This window comes from Protopterus annectens, chromosome 7.part0, assembly GCF_019279795.1.
Source record: "Protopterus annectens isolate FY-2018-M chromosome 7.part0, PAN1.0, whole genome shotgun sequence".
Lineage (NCBI taxonomy): Eukaryota > Metazoa > Chordata > Ceratodontiformes > Protopteridae > Protopterus > Protopterus annectens.
The window spans coordinates 1,523,706,801-1,523,728,052 of NC_056739.1; the positions used below are offsets into that span (position 1 = coordinate 1,523,706,801).

Genomic DNA, 21,252 nt, shown 5'->3' on the forward strand with positions numbered 1-21,252 from the left:
TGTATACCAAATCTCTTAGAGTTGTGATGGAGTGATAGGGACAGTTAAATAATTCCACAAATTAAACCTAGCAATGTATCAAATGATTTGTAAATAATATTGGTGTTGCCAGAATCAATCCAGAGTGGCATGCATTGCTGTGCTTTATAATCTTGAAAGTGATATTTCTGTTTCAGAGGATGGGATATAACGATACAATGGAGTAAAGCTGCTACAGTTGTTGCTTATGTTGTGACTGCATAACATAGCCATTGCTCTTTAAACATTTGTAAGGTATTGCCATTTTAAGACTATATAATCTCCCATGATGCACTGAATTTCTAAACTAGACTCTGTGTGATGCCCGAAGTGTTAACATGATTTCTGTTGAGCTACTGTGTTATTCAGAATAAAAGTTGCCTGTTTGACTAAACTAATAGCGTTTCTTGACATTTCTGAGACTGTCAACAAATATTATAGGTTCATAGGTTCATAGATTAGTACTAAGCTAACTGCTCTTGCGAGCCATTTTAAGCCTAGCCAGTTATCCCTTGTGAGACTCAAACCCTGCACCTTGCGTTTGTAAGGCAAGCACCTTAACCATTAGGCCACCCTCCTAATTGCATAACTATGGCTGCACACTCTGACAGTAATATTGTCAGTTAATTCTTGATGCAGCCTTAAATTTAGTAAAGTACATTTCATACAGCCTTATGCCTCACAGCAAGAGGTTCTCCGGTTCGATCCTCGGCTGGGGTGCCTTCTGTGCGGAGTCTGCATGTCCTCCCTGTGGTCGCGTGGGTTTCCTCCGGGTGCTCCGGTTTCCTCCCACATCCCAAAGACATGCTGCAGGTGGATTGGACACTCTAAATTGGCCCTAGGTGTGCGTGTGAGTGTGCCTTCTGTGGAAGGTTGGGCGCCGGGCTGGCAACTCGACACCGTAAAACTCCACTGCCATTCAATGTGCGGACAGGTGATCCGCTGTGGCGACCCCTAACCGGGATAAAGCTGAAAGGAGAAGAAGAAGACATTTCATACAGCCTTATCATTATGAGCTGGCAGATACTTTTGAAGTCCTGCTAATTTAAGGTTAAAGAAACTGACTGGAAGGTCAGCAAGCACGTCAGAAGTGTTATCTGTATGAAGTCATAAAATGCAAAGTAATATGTAAAAAAAAACTTAGAAACACTGTAACGTTATTTTCTTTGTAGCAGAAACATAGTTGAAATAAATGATGCAGTCATACAAAGTAAAGAGACTACTGGTATGAAGTCACAAAATGGTATTAGTTTGACTTTGTTAGCCAAAAATAAGATGCACCAAGTCATTACTTTTCACAAATTGAAATGAATATGATATTGATGGTTTTCATACGCATTGTGTAATAATATGCTTATTAATATACTTGAATCAGGGCTTTTTGTACTTTTTCTTTTTTGGAAGATCTAAGTGCTTACAAGGATACATATCAGTCCATCAACAGCACTTTCATTGAGTGGTGTATGATTGATGTGAAAATTGCAAAGCAAGATTTGTCAAACCTCAGAGGTAATTTTTTAAATTTTTTTTTTTGCAGGAAAGCAAGTTCTCCTGCACACCCATGGGGAACACCACCCCCCACTCCGCCAGAACATAAATATACCTATTCCAGGGTTACACAACAGTGGAGAAAAAAGAAAACTCCACTGTCAGTAAAACATGTTACGTTTTTTTTTTCCCATCGATCATACAGCACTCAAGAAAAGTGCTGTTGATGGATTGACAGGAACTTGCGTGCAGTATCAGCTCTACATACACAAGCTGTAGTACTATACAATTTATATGTCTAAACTGCAATGAAGTACCATAAGCAAAATTATGGGATGGGAATTTAATTTAGTTTATTAAACTGCTAAAACATACTTTTAATAGATAGGTCTGGAACTCTTACTTGTTTCTTATTTACCTCAGAAGCATCCATGTTTTTCACCTGTTTCAGATCCAGAACACCTGTTTGTATTGAAAGCCCAGTTGTGTGATTCACTCACATTCTCAGAAGAAAACACGTTGCCATTGTCTTTGCTCTTTTGTTATGCGTTTCTGTGCATTTTAATAGTTAGATATTATTTATTTACTTATTTATGTTTTGCTGAAGGGGAGTATGTTTTCTACTACTTTCTTTTGGTTTCATCTACAACTTCTTGGGGAGTCAGCTTAAATCTTCCTGTCCTGACATGAAGTTAAAAAAAAAAAAAAATTTATGAGTTGTATGGATAGCTCCAGTGTCTGATTTAAGTCTTCAGAGCCAACAAGTTATCTTTAGCTTGCTGTTTTGCTGTACATTTGTTTTTATTTGATGACTACAAAAAATGTTTTGCTAAAGAGTAATCTACTTTGCTTTTAATAGTTGTGTTCCATACATCTGTAGCTTTTTGGGTAGACAGCACAAGCATTTCTGTTATGAGACAAATTAGAAGAACAGATGTTTCTTACTGGAGATGTCACATTTTCTTTGCACTGTGTGATGATGGGAAGCACAGTATTTAAATGAATGTTGAATGTTAAAAAGATGTGACATGGGTTGCTTGAAACATAGCACTGTTCTCTTATACTTGATTGGGGTGGTGTGTAAAACAGCATTACTGTAATGTTTGATTACTTTCTTGTGTCTGTGCGGTATAGATTAATGTACATAGGTGGGGCAAGAAACTAGTTTTATCAGGGACAGGAAACAAGTTTTACCAAGTGGAACTGTAATATTGTGTTTTTTAATTTATGATAATTGGGATAAAGGATACAACATTTTAAAATGATTGTGGAAAGTACTATTTGACATTATAATGTTGAACTTACAAAGGTATAGTGAGGTTTGTTAGCAGCATAGTTCTGTTTTTTTATAATAAGTGCCATTCTGTGATACCTGATTGGGGGAAGGGGTGCATAGAAATCACAGGTAGAGGTTGCATGAAATGTACTACATTAGTAGCACAAAGCTGCTGTGTAATGCCTGTCTTTTTTCTTGCATGCACATTACACAATGAATGTTTTTTTCTTGATACTCCACCTTCTGCTTTGTTGAGCTACAAGCCATCATCTAATAGACATGAGTCTATTTGTTCCCTAATGGTGAGGGATACTCAGCTCTACTAGGGCAAGAGCTATCTAGAAAGGCCATCATTCAGGCAGATGTCATGGTGTTTCTCTTCTAATTAGCAACCCAGCTATGATAGCATTTTTGTATACAGGTGCTGATCCCGACAATGGTTGGTGGAATGGGCTGCCTCTTCATTATGGTGACTCATAGTGCCCCCCTCATGAGTGCATGATCCCATGCAATTGCTAGTGGGAGTTACCACCATTTGATGGCTTGGTGAGCTAAAGCCCATTTTTAGGATGCTTACTACACTGCTCCACCTCTGAGGAAATGAGGTTGTAAATATTCAGCTCCGCCATACCCTCTTCCAAGACATGACTACCCATCCTCCCTTGCCAGTGTCATTAAGTGCTCAAGATGATAATTAAACTAGGGTTTCCTGAGACATAATCAGGTCTTAACTCCCCACATGTGACTGCTGCTGTCCAATAGGTAGTGAAATCAGCACTGGCTTGCACAATACATATTAATGCACACCATTTTGGTGAAGAGATTTTACCAAATGTGATAGTTTGTACTGCAGTTAATCATGATGGGTAAGCAAAATACAATATTTCAATGCTGTTTCTGAAAAACAACTTTTGGCATTGTAGTGTTCACAGTTAAACAGGAAAGACATTGTTAATGAGAAAGAAATGATGGTGACTTTAGTTTCGTCTTCATACTACAAGGCTGACCTTATTAATCCTAATGATAAATGCAGTATAATTACTCTCTAACTGCCATTCTTTAGCATAATTATTCTGCTTATCTCTGCTGAAACATCTGTTTGAAGAGTTGTTTATTTGCATATGCCCATCAGAAATGATCTTTGTTAAACATGCACACTTTAGCACAAGAATAGTAATCCAATATACTTTACAAGAAACGTAAATTCAGCAATGACCCCCAGCATGCATACAGAAATATTCAGCAAACAAACATATCAGTTACACAATGCAGAAATATATGCCATTGAACATACAAAATAATCAAAAACATCATATAACATGAGTAGAGCCTACTGCAGTTGTGTTAGGGTTTCTTGCCATACATCTTTTCTGTAACAAAAATATACATGTGTGTGTAGATTTGCAAAAACTATATAATTTCTGCCTCTCTCTCACACACACACACACACGGCTCAGTAGGTAGCATGCTCACCTAAGATGATGGGAAGGTCAGACGGCAGTGCACTCTATTCCTACACCAAGTGCTTGGATTCCGGTACTGAGACCACAGTACAGCATAAAGAGTTTGCTGTAGTCCTGAAATGATGTCCTTTGGATATGATGTTAAACTGTGTCCAGTCTGTGTTAGGGGTAGGTGAGTTGGCTGTAAAAGACCCCACTGCACTTACTGGAAAAATGAGCACTTTTCTATAGTGAATGTTTCAGAGCTTAGCTAAACTCTCTGCTTGTGCATTATTGATGAACACGTAAAGGGCAAAATGCATCATTCTGCAGCTAGTCGGATATGATATACTGGCCTGACTGAATAAAAAAAGTGTTGATTATGTCCTTTAGGGTAATCTTTGTGTCTCCCACGATGGTATCATTAACAGAGGTTTATATATTTTTTCCACAAATAGTGCTCTGTTTGCCAGGATCTTTCTGGTTTAGTCATTCATGTATTTCCTGTACCTTTTTTTTTCTTACAGTACATGGTTAGCCCATCCTGAGCTCTGATACAGCTATTTAGTTTTGCAGCCACTGCTGCCATTGGTCAATTTTTACTGCACACGATTGCACTAAAGCTTCCTGTTTGTGCACCATAACACAGACCTCGCAACCCACTTGTCCACGGTTATTCCCGATGGTATCAGTATTCATTAGCTTGTGTCTAACTTTCCCTTCAGTTTGTACAGAAGACCTTCCAGCCATTGGTGTCGTTACATGTGTTATATATGTAGATTCTCTTGTCTTAAAAGTTTGTCTAGTCTGTACTTTGAAGGTCTTATTAATTTGATAGAAAGTCTCTGAAAAATACATACAAAAATACTTGCAATTAAATGTAAGACTGAGTTTGCTTTAATTCGGTTATTTTTGTTTTATATCATTTAGTTTGTATTTGAACTCTTTCACTTCCCTGGCCAAGTATTTTACTTTCTTATCTGATTCTCACTGGCTTCCCTCTTCTCCTACATTTTGCACGTTCAGCTGCCTAGCAGAGTGCTTCAGTGATCCAGGGCTGCAGTTTTCTCTGAATGACCAGACAATGTTGCCATGATGGCTGTTGTTTATCATTTCTTGCAAGACAGATTTGTAGTAATACCAAAAAGGAGATACTATGGTGTAGTAGGCCGGACCTGCAGTGATCAGAAACTGTACCTGAGGATCATATTGTTAAGGATGTACAAGTTTCACAATGACACTTAAAAGTGGAAAAAAAAGGTGAATGTAGAAAATCAGCAAGCAGTGACTAAAAATCAGAAGGTTAAAAAAACAGTAACTGTTGAACTAAACAATTTAACTTCATTGGCTTTCTGTTCCTCCCACAACAGTAGTTTGTCTTACTGGTCAGAACAGCGAAATTGTCAGACCCATGTGCATTCTAAGATAGAAAGGTCAAGCAAGATGCTTTCAACTTGTTCCATGCACACAGTATGAATAAGTCTACTGTGATACTGAAGTGTAAATGTATGTATTTGCTCATAAGCTGTTATGAATGTGTCATTTTTATAGATTTATTTGTAGATGTCCTTCCATTTCACTATTGCAGTATTCTTTACAATAGGGATCCCCTACCAAGGGTGGTCTGAGATCTGGCCAGTACACCAAAGCCTTTAAGTTGCTTTAAGGTGTGTGCCATAAGTCACACATATGCTCCCCACATATAGTATAGGGCATAAAGCTGATGCCCGTTTGTACCATCCTCAGAACTTCTGTGCTACCAGTCCGAATGCCATGTTTTGATTGTCGGTCTGAATGTCCATTTTGTTGCTGGTTCATCATGCCATTTTAATTAAGTGCCCTGCTGGAGATTTTGCTCTTATCTTCTTTTCTTTTTGTTGTTGCTTGGGGTGGGGGGGTTCATGTCATCCAGAAAGGGTAAATGCCAGTGTGGGAGACAGAGCCCCATAAAGACCATCACAAGCAGTGCTTATTTGATCTCGGTGCTTCCCACAACCATACATCGTGTTCCATTTGTCCGGCTTTTGTTCCAAAGACTCTCCATAGTTGTCCTTCCTCTTTGGCCTTATATTTAGAGAACCAGTGTCTTAAGCTTTTAGTCAAAGACACAATGGAGAGAACTTCCCACTCTGATGGTCAGTTGTCTGTGTAGAAGAAATCTCAGTCTAATTCTTCCACTGTACTGCCTCCACCAGATGTCTCATCTGAGGTTAATGAAAGCCCGGAGGATCACTCGGCTTTTCTATTGAATTCCTCTGCCATGACACCTTCAGAGGTGGGTATGGATCCGAACATACACCCATCCCTGTAGGCCTCAAACACGTCTGCTTCAGATGTTCAGGGAGAACCGTAGATGATTATTACTGAAGGGCCTAGTGTTGGTCCTCAAATTTTAGTTAGAGAGAAACTTCCGACTACAATTGTGGAATGCCGTCCAACATCTGAGCCTTCTAAGTTTTACAGAGCAGACTTCCTTTGATAAAGAAACAGAAAACAAAGCATGTTTCTCATACTCCTAAGGACCCTCAGTGTGAATGGCAGAATTTCAGTCAGAGTTTGTTTAGTGCCCTTATGACTTTGAAACCTCTTCAAGGAGTTTCTGTTTCTGCTCCACCTTGGTCCTCAACTCCTCCTGAAAGGCCTAGGAAACAAAATTCCTCTGAGGAAGCGGTGGATTCAGATGAGGAATCCCTTGCTTCCTCATCCCAGATGCCTTCCCCTTAAGACTGTGGTTCTCAGGAAGAGGAGTCTACTAGTGCTGACACTCCCTTTGAAGAGATTTCCTTCAGGGATACAATTTGCAGGATGATAGAATTTTTTAAATGAGATTCTGCTTGGGTTTCTGAGGTACAGAAGAGATATTACAAGTTTCTGCAAGTGGACTCTCCGAGACCTTCTTCTGTCCCTCTTGTTTTGGCTACTTTGTTGGATGCCTTTGCTGCTGGGTCTCAGGATCCAGATTCCCAGCCCCCTGCCCCCCAAAAAACCTGATAGGTTTTACAGGGTGACTGAGGATTGCAAATTCTTTTATAGATGTCCTTTAGCTCACCCGTCTGTCGTGTCTGTGGCATCTGACAAGCCATCTCAGTTACTGCCTTCTACAAAGCTTCTTCCTTCAATAAAGACAGTAGGACTATGGAAAAGCTAAAGTAAGGTTTATACCTCTGCTATCCTGGCTTTTAGAGCTGTCAGTTACCAAACTCGAAAGTTCAGATGTATTTTGTCTCTTCTTTCTCAGGCCTGTCAGATAATTTCTGACCTTTTTGATTCTAAAGGGAAGACTTCTGCTCTCTCCTTGTTGAGGACTTTTTCTCAGGTGGCTTGCCATTCTGTTAAGTGCAGTTATGGTGCAGCAGATGCTTTTTTCAGAGCTGATGCATTTGGCTCTGTATTGAGGAGATATTCCTGGCTTCAGCTTCAACCTTTGCATGATGATATTAAGGCTTAATTGATAGATGCTCCTCTGGATAAGAAACACTTATTTGGTTCAGCAGCTGCTGATTTAAGTATCTTCAAGATAAGGGCAAGGCTTTAGAGGAACTTAAACATGTTTTGCTTCTCCTTGCCTAAGTTTCAAAGAAATTACCTTAATTAACTGGTCTTTGTAGACAGTCTCACACTCCTCCCAAGGCTAAGAAGGAGGTAAAAGGGCTCCCCCCGCTAAAGACTCATGTAACTCAGAAATCTCCTTTTTCTGACAAACAAGGTGCTGTCTGACTATCCTGTTGTTCTCAGCTGCATTCCTGTTTCTCTTCATCTTTCCCTATCTCTTCCAGTTTGGTTAAAGATTACTCGGGATTCCTGGGTTCTTTCCATTATCTGCCTAGGGTATTACATGGTCTGGAAATCTCTCCCCCCTTTCAGGGGCTTTCCTCAACTCCCTCAGGAACAGTTGTTTTTCTTTCCAGGGGTGTTTCAGGATCTTTTGACTCAGGGAACTCTTCAGAAGGTTCCAGTTTTACCAAAGGGGGGAAGGGGTTTTACTCTAGAATTTTTTTTATTCCCAGGAAAGATGGCACTTGGAGACCAATTCTGGACCTCTCTCATTTAAACACCTTTTCTGAAGGTCTCTTCCTTTCGGATGTTATCCCTTAAGAATTTGTTCCCTCTGCTGCTTCCTCAGGCTTTTCTAGTGTCTCTAGACCTCAAGAATGCTTATCTTCAAATCCCTATTCATCCCCTTTTCAGGAGGTTTTTATGATTCTCTGTTGCTTCCTGGCATTTTCATGTCTCTACTTTGCACTTTGGCCTTTCTACTGCCTAAAGGGTATTCACCAAATGCCTCACTCCTGTTATCGCCTTTTTTAGGCTAAGGGGGATACTAGTCTTTCCCTACTTAGATGATCTTCTGCTTCAGGCATCCTCTCCAGAGATTCTGCAGCATCTTCGCTTTTCTATTTCCCATTTTTAAAGCCTGGAGTTCACTATAAATTTCCAAAAGTCTTTCTGACTTCTTCACAGGATCATGTATTTTTGGTGTTCAGGATCCAGACTTTTCCAATGCTGGTATCCCTGCCTCCTTCCAAGGCCCTGACTGTCATTTATTTCTTTCACTCCCTTCTTCCTCTGGCTTTAATCAAGGCAAGGGAGTTTCTGATTGCCTCCACCATTTGTATGCTCCCTTTTACCAAACTCCACATGAGAAAACTTCATTGGTTTCTAAAGTTAGTTTGGCTTCAGCATTTTCACCCCCTTGACTTATTAGTTGCTCTTCTTCAATGCCTTAACCTGGAATTTCACTTGTGGATTCAGCAGTTGACCCTCCATTCAGGGCTTCCTTTTCATCCCCCTCTTCCTTCTCAGGTGCTGTTCACAGATGCTTCAGACATGGGATGGGGAGCATCCTTTAGCTCTCTAAAGGTGCAGGGTCCTTTGTCACCTTAACAAAGGAAAAAAACACATCAGTGTAATGGAAATGAGAGCTCTTCTGCTGGCTCTTCAAGCTTTTCACACACTCTTCTCCCCAGGGCCTCTCAAGATGTTTACAGACAGTACCACAGTGATGTGGTATGTCAACAAGCTTCTAGTGTGGGAACTAGCTATCCGTTATTGTGTGACTCTTCAGACAGTTTATATTCCCTCAGGTCAGAACATTGTGGCAGACTGTCTGAGCAGGTCCGTAACACAATCCCATGACTAGATGCTTCACAGAGATGTATTTCTGGACATTGTCCACCAGTGGGGTCCCACTTCCTCTGGTCTGGAAAGTGGACACCCTCTCTTTTTCTTGGAAGGGGATGTTTCTTTACAACTTTCCTCCCTTTCCCCTTATTCGATACATCCTATTCAAAGTACAACAGGATGTTCCCAGAATCTTGCTGGGGATTCATTTTTGGTACAGACAGCATTTGTTCCCTTTTCTACTGCATTTAGCCAAGGGCAATCATCACAAGTTACCTCACAGGGTGAATCTACTCACACAAGACAAGTGATCTTTCATCCATCCTCACCTGTCCACTCTTCATCTGACCTTTGTGTTGGTGATAGGATTTTGATTCATACAGACATCTTTTTTCTGAGGATGTGCTCAGGGTCCTGCAGGATGCCAGGAACCCCTACTTATCCAAATGGAAGAGGTTTTTCTATTTGGTGTCTTTCTCATAACCTGGATCCATTTTTTGTGATGTCCCTTTGTTTCTATCTTATCTGTGTGAATTTCTCAATGCTTGGTTGGTTTATTCTTTTGTTAAGGCCCACTTATCAACATGTCTGCCTTTATCACCTTCTTTCACTTCTAGATTTGAAGTTGAACAGTTTCTTTAAGGCGTCCTTCATATTGGACTTCCCAGGAAGCCTGCCTCTGCCCCTCCTTCCTGGGATCTTAATTTTGTTTTAGAAAAATTGACCCAAGCTCCTTTTGAGCCTGCAGCTTCAGCTTCCTTACAGCAGCATTCTTGGAAGGTTGTACTTTTGTTAGCTCTTACTTCTCCCAGATGGTGTCTGAGCTTCAAGCCCTTATGGCTTGTCTTCCTTTTTTTAAATTTTCCATAAGAACAGGGTACTAATCCTTCTTTTATGCCCGAGGTGGTGAATGAGTTGTCTCATAATCAGTCTATTCATTTGCCTACTTTTTTCCCTTCTCCGCAATCTGCTAGTGAGAAGGTGCTGCACACCTTGGATATGCATAAACAACTCAGATTTTATTTGGATAAGACTACAACTTTTAATAAATATGATCAGCTCTCTGTTTCCTTTCATCCTAGATGCTTAGGTTTGGCTGTTTCCAAACAAACTATTTCTTCTTTGATTTCTTTTTGTTATACCTTCAATAGCAAGAGGCTTTCTTCTTCTTCTTTTAAGGTCATTCTACTAGGGATGTGGCTTCTTCTGGTGCATTTTTCAGGGTTTTGGATAGTAACTCTATTCTCGAGGCAGCTACCTGGTCTTTTGTGCATACATTTACCAAACACTTTCCAGAGCTTGAGATGGCTCTGCTAGGTCCATTCTCCATGGGTTTCTGGAGAGCTCTGCTGATCCATCCTCCTCCCTCTTTTCTTTCTGTGGTTTAGCACTCTTCCTATTGTAGAATACTGCAGCAGTGAAATGGAAAGGCAGTGCAGTTGTGCAAGATCTGACCATAACAGTAGATCTACAGCAGTGAAATGGAAAGGCAGTGCAGTTGTGCAAGATCTGACCATAACAGTAGATATCATTCTCTTCACTATTGCAGTATTTACTCCCTTCCTTCTCCCCCCTGCTTATTTTCTCTTCTGGGTATACTAGTTACCTCTTTTTTCTTGGACTGACATTCCCACTGGGGCTCTCAATTCTGAGGATGGTATGTCCAGATGTCACCCTTGTGCCCTGTGTCACAGACGGGGAGCATATGTGTGATGCATGGTGTACCTTAAAGCAACCTAAAGGCTTTGGTATACTAGCCAGAAGTCAAGCTGCCCTTGTCAGGGGATCCCTGTTGTAAAGAATACTGCAACAGTGAAGAAAGGACATCATCCGTTATGGTAAGATCTTACACAACTGTACTTTCTTCTATTTTAACTTTATGATAGTAATTATAAAATGTCTAACAGTGCATGGCACCATGTCCATTCAAATTTCCAGAAATAACATAAATGTAAACTTTAGTAATGAGTGTGACGTGTTTGTTTGCATGCTTCCAAACAAATAGCTATGGCAAAACCTACGCCTTCAGTTATATATCTACAACAAGATATGGATGTTAAAAGCCTGATCTTCAGTACTTTGGCTTTAAGTATTCAGGTATTCTGTTATTTCTGGGTATCCATGTGAATCAGCACAGTCAATCTTATAATGAGCTTTGCCATCATTAAAAGTGTTTTAGTAGAATTATTTATTGATGTATGCATTTATTTGTCTTTCTACACTGGCAAAGTCCATTTACAGTGGAGGCCCAAGGAAAAAAGCTCCAATTTATTTAAATTGTTGTTATTAATTAATTTAAATGTAGTCTATTGTAGAACATAATGTTTGTGTAATTGTTTTCTTCTTTGACATGTTCTTTTGCTAACTCTGGTTAAGTAAAAATTGAATCATAAATGTCACTGCTGTTTTAAATGCATATTTTGTGGCAGTAAAATAAGGTGGAATGAAAAATAATTTAAAAAGTCTAAAAAATGTGTTGTTAGTAATTATTTTGCATGTAATGGGCAGTGGGCATTAAACAGGGAACAGCACTGCTATTCACTATGAGAGGTTGTAAACAACAATGATGAAAAAGTCAATAAAAAGCTAGAGGCAATTTCTGATTTTAGAAAAGGACACAAAGTTGACAATTAATTGTGTATCTCTTATTTTATAAAGTGTGCTGAACAGTATAGAGGGTTATGTTTTTGTCTTTGATCATAACTCTTTGTAGTGCATGGAGTTTTATCTACTGCATGTACTACCTGTTATAAAAAAACAGTGTTTTAGATGCTCTGAAAGTCAGTAAAGCACTTACTGATGCTGTTGTATAGACAGCAAGTACAGAAAAAATTGGGTACAGTTTTTAAATACTACCCTAGTTTAAATAAGATACTTAAATGGACATAGGAGGAAAGATATTCAGGGACTGTTGAGAGTGAAAGAATGTCCCTTTACTTACACTCGACTGTAACAGTGCTTAGGGAGGGGTGTAACATTTGTTATATACCTTTAAAAGTGCTGTTACAGTTCGATCTTGTGCTGCAGAAACTCATAATTGGTTTACCTTTTTTCTGATTTTTGAGAGTAACCACAGCCTTCCATGCACTACAGATAAATTACTGACTACTTAACAGCCACATCCCAGGAGAATTACCAAGTGCATCTAAAGTGTAAAGCAAGTATTTCTGATCTAAGTAAACTAATTTAGAAAAGGTAGTATTCAGCTGTACTCTGGGACAAGAAATATTCACAGGTTTAGTGTACTGCTTGGCTGTTTTGCTGTCAGAGCTCTGATGCTATGGCCATTTACAGAGATTAACTGCTCTGTCATGCAGAGAACCTTTCAGTATTGTTTTTCCTCCATTTTTCGTATAAAGAATGGATGAGTAGTTGTAGTTATACTGTAGCACTGGTACAAATGTTTATCTTTCTGCTAACTTTTGTGTTTAGGAATCCACTGCTATATGCAAATTGTATTTTCCTATTAATTGTTTTACTGTTGCATAAAAAGATTAAGTAATGTGCAGCTCTTACTGTATCATGAAATTTTCACATGGGATGAGTAATATACCAGGGATACAGGCAAATAAGGGAAATATTTTTTACTCTGCTTAGAGGAATTGTACTTTGTGTTTGACAGTTATCACTGGTATCTAGCAGGCTGCAAAATTCTAAAATAATTCCTAGCATATGTGGTCTAAATAAGCTTTGCAGTTTGTTTATTTCATGAACAATGTTTTGTTTTTGTGTTGTTTTGATTCCTCCTTTCACATCTGTCATTTACATGTTATTCCTTCTAGAATGCTGAAGGTTACTCTTTAAGTATTCCTATGCCAGGCCATCCAGTAAATTTTTCAGAAGTAACAATGGAACATGCACAAAAGGATGCAGAACAACTTGAGAAATTAATTTCATCCCATGATGTGATATTTCTATTGATGGACACACGTGAAAGCAGGTGGTTGCCTACTGTTATTGCTGCCTACCAGCGAAAGGTAAAAGTAAACATGTTACATCAGTTTCATTGCAAACTGTCTTTTTTTTTCTGTTGGTCTTCAGAAGAATTGTTGTAGTTTTTACAAACTTAACCAAAGTACACAAGCAGTAACTTGTGCTTTAGTTTAAGAAGTGCAGAAAAGGTCCTATTGTCCTACGATGAATTTCATCTCGGTGAAGTAAAAAGCCTACAAAATGGTACATTAGTACAACCGTGTTTTTCCTGTGAAACTTTTGACAGTTATGCTCAACACACCTGGTCATAATGGTTTTACCTTGTCAATATGCAGTGTTTATTCTCTGGTCATGCTGATATACTGCTAACTTCTTACTATAGGACAGGCTGAACTATGTTCAAGTCAGTCCCTTAAGAAGGTATTCAGAAAAATATTTTTATGGTTAGAAGTATTTGTAGTTAAATAAGAAAAGGGAAATGTCGTACTACTGTCATGGGAAAAAATAACTTTAAAAGGGTGAGTAATTTTGACCCTTCTAACAAGACTTCTTCAGAATATGAAAGCAGGTACATATTCACTTTTAGGAAGACTCTCTGACTTCTCAGCACCTCTCTTTCTTCTTGTTTTCCTTTGACAGGAAAGATGCTAAGTTTTCTGGTGTCTTTTTCCATCTCTGTCTTTACCAACAACCACAGCCCCGAACACAAATGTCCTACTTTATGAAGTACAAATGACTTTGAAATGGCTGACTTCAGCCCTCTTTTTTTACATTAGTTTCATTAACCAACAAACCTTTAAGAATCTACTGTGAGTAATGCATCAAGCTGCCTGGCCATCTTAAAAGATAGCTATTTAGAAAAATTATTACCATAGCAGTTTTATATACAATATTATGGCAGTTTTACTTTCTTTTGACATGCCACTCATTGAAAGACACAGCACTATGCTACATACTCACCCACAGCTTAAAACCATTTACTTCAGGTGGACTAAGAACTCTATAGACAGGTGGTTGAGCCTGGCCTGTGCTGTATTGTAAATTTGAGTGGTTGTAAGGATAGTACCCACCTACAAGTTTTGTGTTTCTATCTTGCTACCAATTTGACCATGTCTGAGGACATTCTTTGTCACCACTATGAACTTCTGGCTCTGCAGAGTAATATTTTAGTGAAAAGAGCACTCACTTGATTGACAGACATCTGTAATGGAATACTTGATTTCCACCCAACTTAAACTGCAACTCTCAAAAAACAAAAAAAACACAAAATAAATAAATAAATATATATATATATATATATATATATATATATATATATATATATATATATATATATGTATCTGGGGAGCCCTCCTCACACCATACATCTGACATATGATCTAAGCCTGAAGGTGGTAGGTACATAAAGGACAAACAAGTATGAATTACCTCAGAACTTCTTTGCTGTCAGCCTGATAGCAGAACTGCACTTTGTCTTCAGTCTGTGGGACAGACTGCTACAGCTACCTAGCCTTTGGGGTAGATAAATACCCTGTTGGGTACCTTTCCTTTTCTTATTGTTTCTCTTAATTTTTGTAGATGTCATCCAAGAGAGGGAAATGTGACGTGAGAGGCAAATTTCACACAAAGATCATCACGACAGATATTGAACATAACCATTAAGTGTGTGTGATTGTCAGTTCTTCATTCGTAAAGCCTTCCAAAGCTGTATCTCTTCCATAAGTGTATATTTAGAAAACCAAAGGCTTAAAGAACTTACCCATACACAATGTTCTGTGTACCTCCTTTCCCTGACATTCAGCTGTAACCAAAGAAAAAGCCTAAGAAGTCAAAACTAGAGGCTTCAGCTGTCCAGACCAACCTGGGCATCTCCTCTGTGTCCATTGAAGAGTCTTGAGATTGTGCAGTGCCTATGGTTGCCCCAACTGTCAGGACTATGCCGGAGTCCATATGGAGCACTCCACTCACATGTCCATTGTGGTTGATCTGACATCTGATTCAGATTAGAAGGGGGAACCCCAGATGGTTATTTCTGAGGGTCAAAAGGTGAGTCCTCATGTTTTAGTCAGAGAGGAAATACCCTGTCCTTCAGGGCTCTGATCCTCCAAATTAAGTCCAGGCAGACATGCCTACCAAGAAAGTACAGAGCTTGTCTAAACAGTCCTGTATTGGTTTATAGGTTCATAGATTAGGTTCATAGATTAGTACTAAGCTAACTGCCTTTGCGAGCTATTTTAAGCCTAGTCAATTATCCCTTGTGAGACTCAAACCCTGCACCTTGTGTTTGTAAGGCAAACACCTTAACCATCTTTGCAGTAGCTTGGTAAGAGAAGTTTTTATTTGAATTTAGATTTTATTTTTTACAACTGTTTTTCACTGTTTATAGGAAGCAAGGGATAACTTGTAGACAAGAAGTTTTACTTTGATTTATATTTTGTTGTTTTACCTTTAATTTTCACTGTTGTTAGAAAGGGATAGGTTTTAGACAGGCAAACTCTAGCTATCCTAAGGTTACCTAGTTAGCTATAAATTCGCACAGACTGCAGACAGGACAATCCAGGGATTATCTAAACAATCCTGCCTTGGTTTGTGATTTATTGATCTTTACTGTTAAAAAGAGGTTTGACTGCAAGTGATAATGAGCAGAAGCTACTGCACATGTTCACACGTGATGTAAAGGAATTTCAACTTCTGTATGACTTTCAGAAGTTGTACAGTTTGAGCAACAATTATGAAGTACTTTTAATGTAGTAATTAGTTGTTTATTGTTTTTATGATTTTTCTCCTAGAAATTGATTTAAGTTCTCTCTGAATTCTGTGGTAACTGATTTTGATTATTCTTTCATTTTAGAATTTTTTATTAATTTCCAACTGAATATAGATTCCTTAAATGTGTATGCCATTAATGATTTGCTAAAACACAAATATGTTGCATAGTGTAATAAATGTTATGTATATTTAAAGGGAACACCTGATAACACTGGATCTGTGTTCCTCATGTAAAAAGTTGGATGATTTGCTTACCATTATTAGTAGTAAATCTAGACTTAATGATAATGATGATATTATTTGTGTAATAAGCACAGATGGAGAACTGTTGCTACATTTATTAATGACCGGACTGGTGAGATAAATAATGTTAGGCAATGAACAAATAGAACACATTTAGGAAAGACGGCATCTGTTGTCTGTAAAGATCATCCAAACCCTGTTAAACAAGACAATGCCCTAACTTGGGAATTGTGGATACAAGTATTAAGCAGTCTGAAGATATAGAGCATTTTGAAGGAGATAAAAAAAGAAAGGAAGAAGTTCATAACAAGGAAGAAAAAAAATGATAAATGTCTGTAAAGTAAAGAGAATATATACTAAAATGGACACAGCTTTGTTATGTAACTGACAGATTACAGGGAATGGTAACATTTTTCTATCAGAAAACATTCATACCACAGAAAAAGGTAGTATTTTTTTCAAAAGAGAAAGTAGGGCAGGTGAAAAGGAAGAATTCAAAACAGAACATGGAAGGATTGGGGAACATTATTGTAAGAAAAAAGATGAAAAAGAGAGACGCCGACAGCATGGCTCAAGCTGTGGATGTAGAAAGCCAGCTGGATGACAGTTGTATACTTAGAAATGTAATACTCATTGGAAATGGTGAGAATTAATAAGACTAAATGGTGATGAAGATCATTCCTTTGTAACTGTTGATAGAGCAGATCTTACTGAATTAGAAGTTAAAGATTATTCTGATCTGGTCAGAACTGGAGATTCATTTACTAGAGGAAATGATACTTACCTTTACAAAGATAATGAACATCAAATAGTGTTATGCTTTCCAGGAGCAAAAATAGAGGATGTGAGACAAGCCTTAGAATGGCTTAATGTAAGGAAGTATGGATCTGTTTTTATTCATGTCTGTACAAATGAGCTCATCTACAAGGACTGTCTGACTGTTGGAGGGGAACTTACAGCCCTTTTAAATAGTGTATTTTGTACAGGTGTTAGTATGTATTTTTCACAAATCACATATAGAAAGGAGAGTCCGGTGTATGAAAATATTTTTGGGGTAGATACCTACATGAAAAAAAAGTCCTGTTTTTAAAAAATGGAAATGTATAGAGAATCCAAGCCTAATTTTAGCCACATATGTTCAGATAAGATAGTATGCATTTGTCAGGATAAGGGAAGACCATTTTTGCAGCAGATATTTTGCCATATTTGACAAACACAAGGCAGGATTTTTGCCAAGTCAAAAATTTAACATTTTGCAGATCCAAACCTTTGATGCATCTCTGATGGTTTTTAATGATTGAAGCATTAATAATAAAGCTATTTTATTGGAAAATTTGCTACATTCCCACAAGACTGATGCTGTTATTGTTTGTGAAACATGGTTAAAGAATAATGACTGGTTACCAGTTCTGTCAGGGTATAAATGTTTTTACTGTAACAGACATTCTAACAAAAATTCTGGTGAAAGTGTTATGGTAGGGACCAAAGATAGTTATGTGACCTGTGATTCATGCTTAGTGATAACAGCAATACTATAGATTGTGTAACTGTGACAATAAAGACAACCCTGGAATATATAACAATTGCTGGACTGTATAGACCACCAAAGTCAAGTGCTGATGACCTAGAAGAATCCATACATTTCTTGAATGAAATACAGGAGGAAAGAATAGTGGCTGGGGACTTAAATCTATCAGATAACTGGAATAGTATTGATTCAACATCATTAGTAAGGAAATTATTCACAACATATGTTCAGGAACAGCAACTGCTCTAGAATGTAAAAAAAAAAAAAAACTGTAAGGAAACGGAACATTATAGACATTGTATTCCTAAAGAAATTATTATTACTTCATGTCATGTTTTAACACCATTGATTTGCAGTGATCATGGGGTTACAAATTTTAATTTGTTGCTAAATAATTCTGCCAAACTGAAATCTAAAGCAATATACATGATATTAATTACTGATTGCATGGAAGCAAAATGGTCACTATGTAAAACTAAATGGAGTGATGTGTTCAGTGGAAAAACTGCAGAAAGAATGTGAACAGTTTTTAGTGCAAAAAAAAAAAAACAGCACAATGCACCTCCTAGTAGGGTGAACAAACTCTGTGCATACCAAAGGAAAATATGCTGAATAAAATCCAGTATGGTGTTTGAACAGAGCCAGTCTTTAAAAAAACAAGTAGGTGAGCGCTTTCACGAGTGAAATACCTGCTTCATCAGACCTTAATACATCATTTTTTCTAAGTGTGTTTTATATAAAACTTTTGAAACTGCAAGAATCAATGACAATAAGCAAAACACATTACGTAATTCAGTTGCTTAAAAGGGGTCATAATTCAGTTGCTTAAAAGGGGTCATTATAAAATACACTTGTTACAACGGTAATGCCATCCCAAGAAATGTGCGTGTCATACTACATGTGTGGAGTGTGCATGTCCTTCCTGCGGTTGGGTGGGCATTCGAAAGACATGCGTAAATGGGCGTGCCTTAGTTGAAGGTTGAACGTCGAGCTGGCACCTCGGCATTCGTGAAAATCTACTGCCAATCATTAGCAGACCAGAGTTCAGTTGTAGCGACCCCTAACCGGGAAAAGCCGAAAGACAACAACATACTACATCAGTAAAAGCTAAATATTTACATATACACATAAATAATCGATATAAAACATAAGTGTATATGTGGCTACCCATGTAAAAAGGTGTATGTAATATAAATGTGTAAATTTTGAAACAATAATATACACACATTTTCATTTAAATAATGGTCTGGCTTTTAAAATGGGCTTGAGTGGCAAATGTCCATTCAGACCCATTCTGCCATCCGCCCTAAGTCTAATAATCCATTTAATTTCTTGAGCTTCTGTATAATTAGAAATATCTCTTTTGCGTTCACTGTCCTTGATCTTTTCTATGACCAAAAAACTAAACTGATTCATAGGTTCATAGGTCAGTACTAGGCTAACTGCCCTTTTGGGCCATTTGAAGCCTAGCCAGTTACCCCATATGAGAATCAAACCCTGCACCTTGTGTCTTTAAGGTAAACACCTTAACCATTATGTCATCCTCCCACCCTGATGCTCAGAAGAGCTATTAGCTATATGTTTGGCAAGTGCATTGTTCACATTGTGCGTGGTAATACTATAAAGATGTTCCCTAATGCAATCTTTCAGTCTTCTGTTGGTCTTTCCAACATAGAAGACTTGACAAACTTTGCAGTGAGCTAAATATACTATATTAATCTGGTTGTAATTCGCATGCACATAAAATTTAAACTGCTTAGTAGTAACTGGGTGGACTAAATGTCCATTACTATTAATTTATGAACAGTACCTACAAGCTTTACAAGGCTTTGTACAAAATTCACTAGCACCAATCTTATTAATTTTCTGGTCATAGTTTTTATTACCACATAACATTCTCTTAATATTTTTCTTGTTCTTGTATCTAAAATTTGGCTGCATACCTACTATGTTAATAATTCTACTATCTGTTGTAAGAATCCCCCAGTGTCTACTAATAATCTCTCTAATATATTTATTATCATTGGTGTAATAGATAGAGTACTTCAAATGCTGTTTCTCTGATTTAGTGGACTTTCTGTTTGGTAACCCATCACTGTTACTGGAGTAAAAGGGATGATTTTACTCTCTGTCATTTTTTACATTTTCCAAAATTGCACTGATGTATGATTGCTTATAGCCTCTGGATATAAATCTATGATTGAGCTCCTTTAATTTGTACATGGGGGGGGGTGCATACTGTTGCGGTGAAGCAACTTATTGCATGTGCAAGGTTTCCTAAAAATTCCTGTGGCAACATTATCCATATCATTCTTATTAATTCTAATGTCCAAAAAATCTGTCCTATATGGGTCATGTTTTATATCAAACTTCAAAAATGCATCAATATTTTGAATATCCCCACAAAACTGTTTAAATACATCAGCATCTCCAATCCATGCAAAAAGATGTCCACAAATCAACAGTAGAATGGACTATACTTACTATATAACTCATTGTTCAATATATGTTTGGTTTCCCAAGCTGCCATAAATATGTTGGCATAGCTATTGGCACATGCAGTGCCCATAGCTACACCATCAAGCTGAAGATAATACCTCCCTTTGAACACAAACATGTTATTACTTAATACCACAAACTTGAAGGTGGTAATAACTTTTAAGTCACCCTCTTGATATTCACTATGTGTAACAAGATATTCCCTCAGAATCATGATACTCTGCTCATTGGGAATTTTAGTGAATAGTGAACACATATCCATTGTCACAAACTGAATGCTGTTGACCTTATTACATGTTGAAAATAACCCATAAAGATCTGACAAAAACTTCTGGTGCCATCAAGAATGTTCTTGTTCACAGATACAATAGGACATAAACGCTTCTCCATTATAATAGAAAAAGGTTCATTTAGCCAACCCTCGCCACTCACTATAAGTCTTAAAGGGAGTGGCATAGGATGCTTATGGATTTTTGGAATGCCCTGTATGCAGGGGATCTTAGGATGTTCAATCTGACAATATTTAAATATGTCATTTGTAATGAGTTGACTATTGCACAAATTTAATAACATGCCATCTATACGTGTTTTCATCTGATGCATTGTCAACATGTCTAACACACTGTATGTGGTCCGATCTCCTAACATCTCATACATTTTATCAACATAGTAAACAGTTGTTCATAGTTACTGTTGGTCCCCCATATCAGCGGGCTTTATAATGGTGTCATTACTATTTTGTAGGTTTCTTAAAGCTCTATATTCTTGCCCATTAATATTATAAAAAGTTTTCTTTCTATTTGATCCTTCAAACAAAGTGTAAATATCATCTGTACATAATTTACTAAATGCCTCCACTAATGGATGATTTGTGGGGCACATATGTACTGGGTTTTTTAAAATTACAATTGTTAACAGTACCTGGATCAGTAGTT

The 21,252-nt window shown here is 37.8% G+C and overlaps 1 protein-coding gene across 2 annotated transcripts in view; it reads left to right on the forward strand.

Moving 5' to 3' along the window:
- The window catches only part of ATG7 (autophagy related 7), a 2,350,184-nt gene that overhangs the window by 1,454,007 nt on the left and 874,925 nt on the right, over positions 1 to 21,252 (forward strand). For both annotated transcript variants that reach the window (XM_044078060.1, XM_044078061.1), the window contains exon 13: positions 13,128 to 13,322. In XM_044078060.1, coding sequence (XP_043933995.1) covers positions 13,128 to 13,322 — 195 coding nt within the window. The remainder of the gene's footprint in view (positions 1 to 13,127; positions 13,323 to 21,252) is intronic.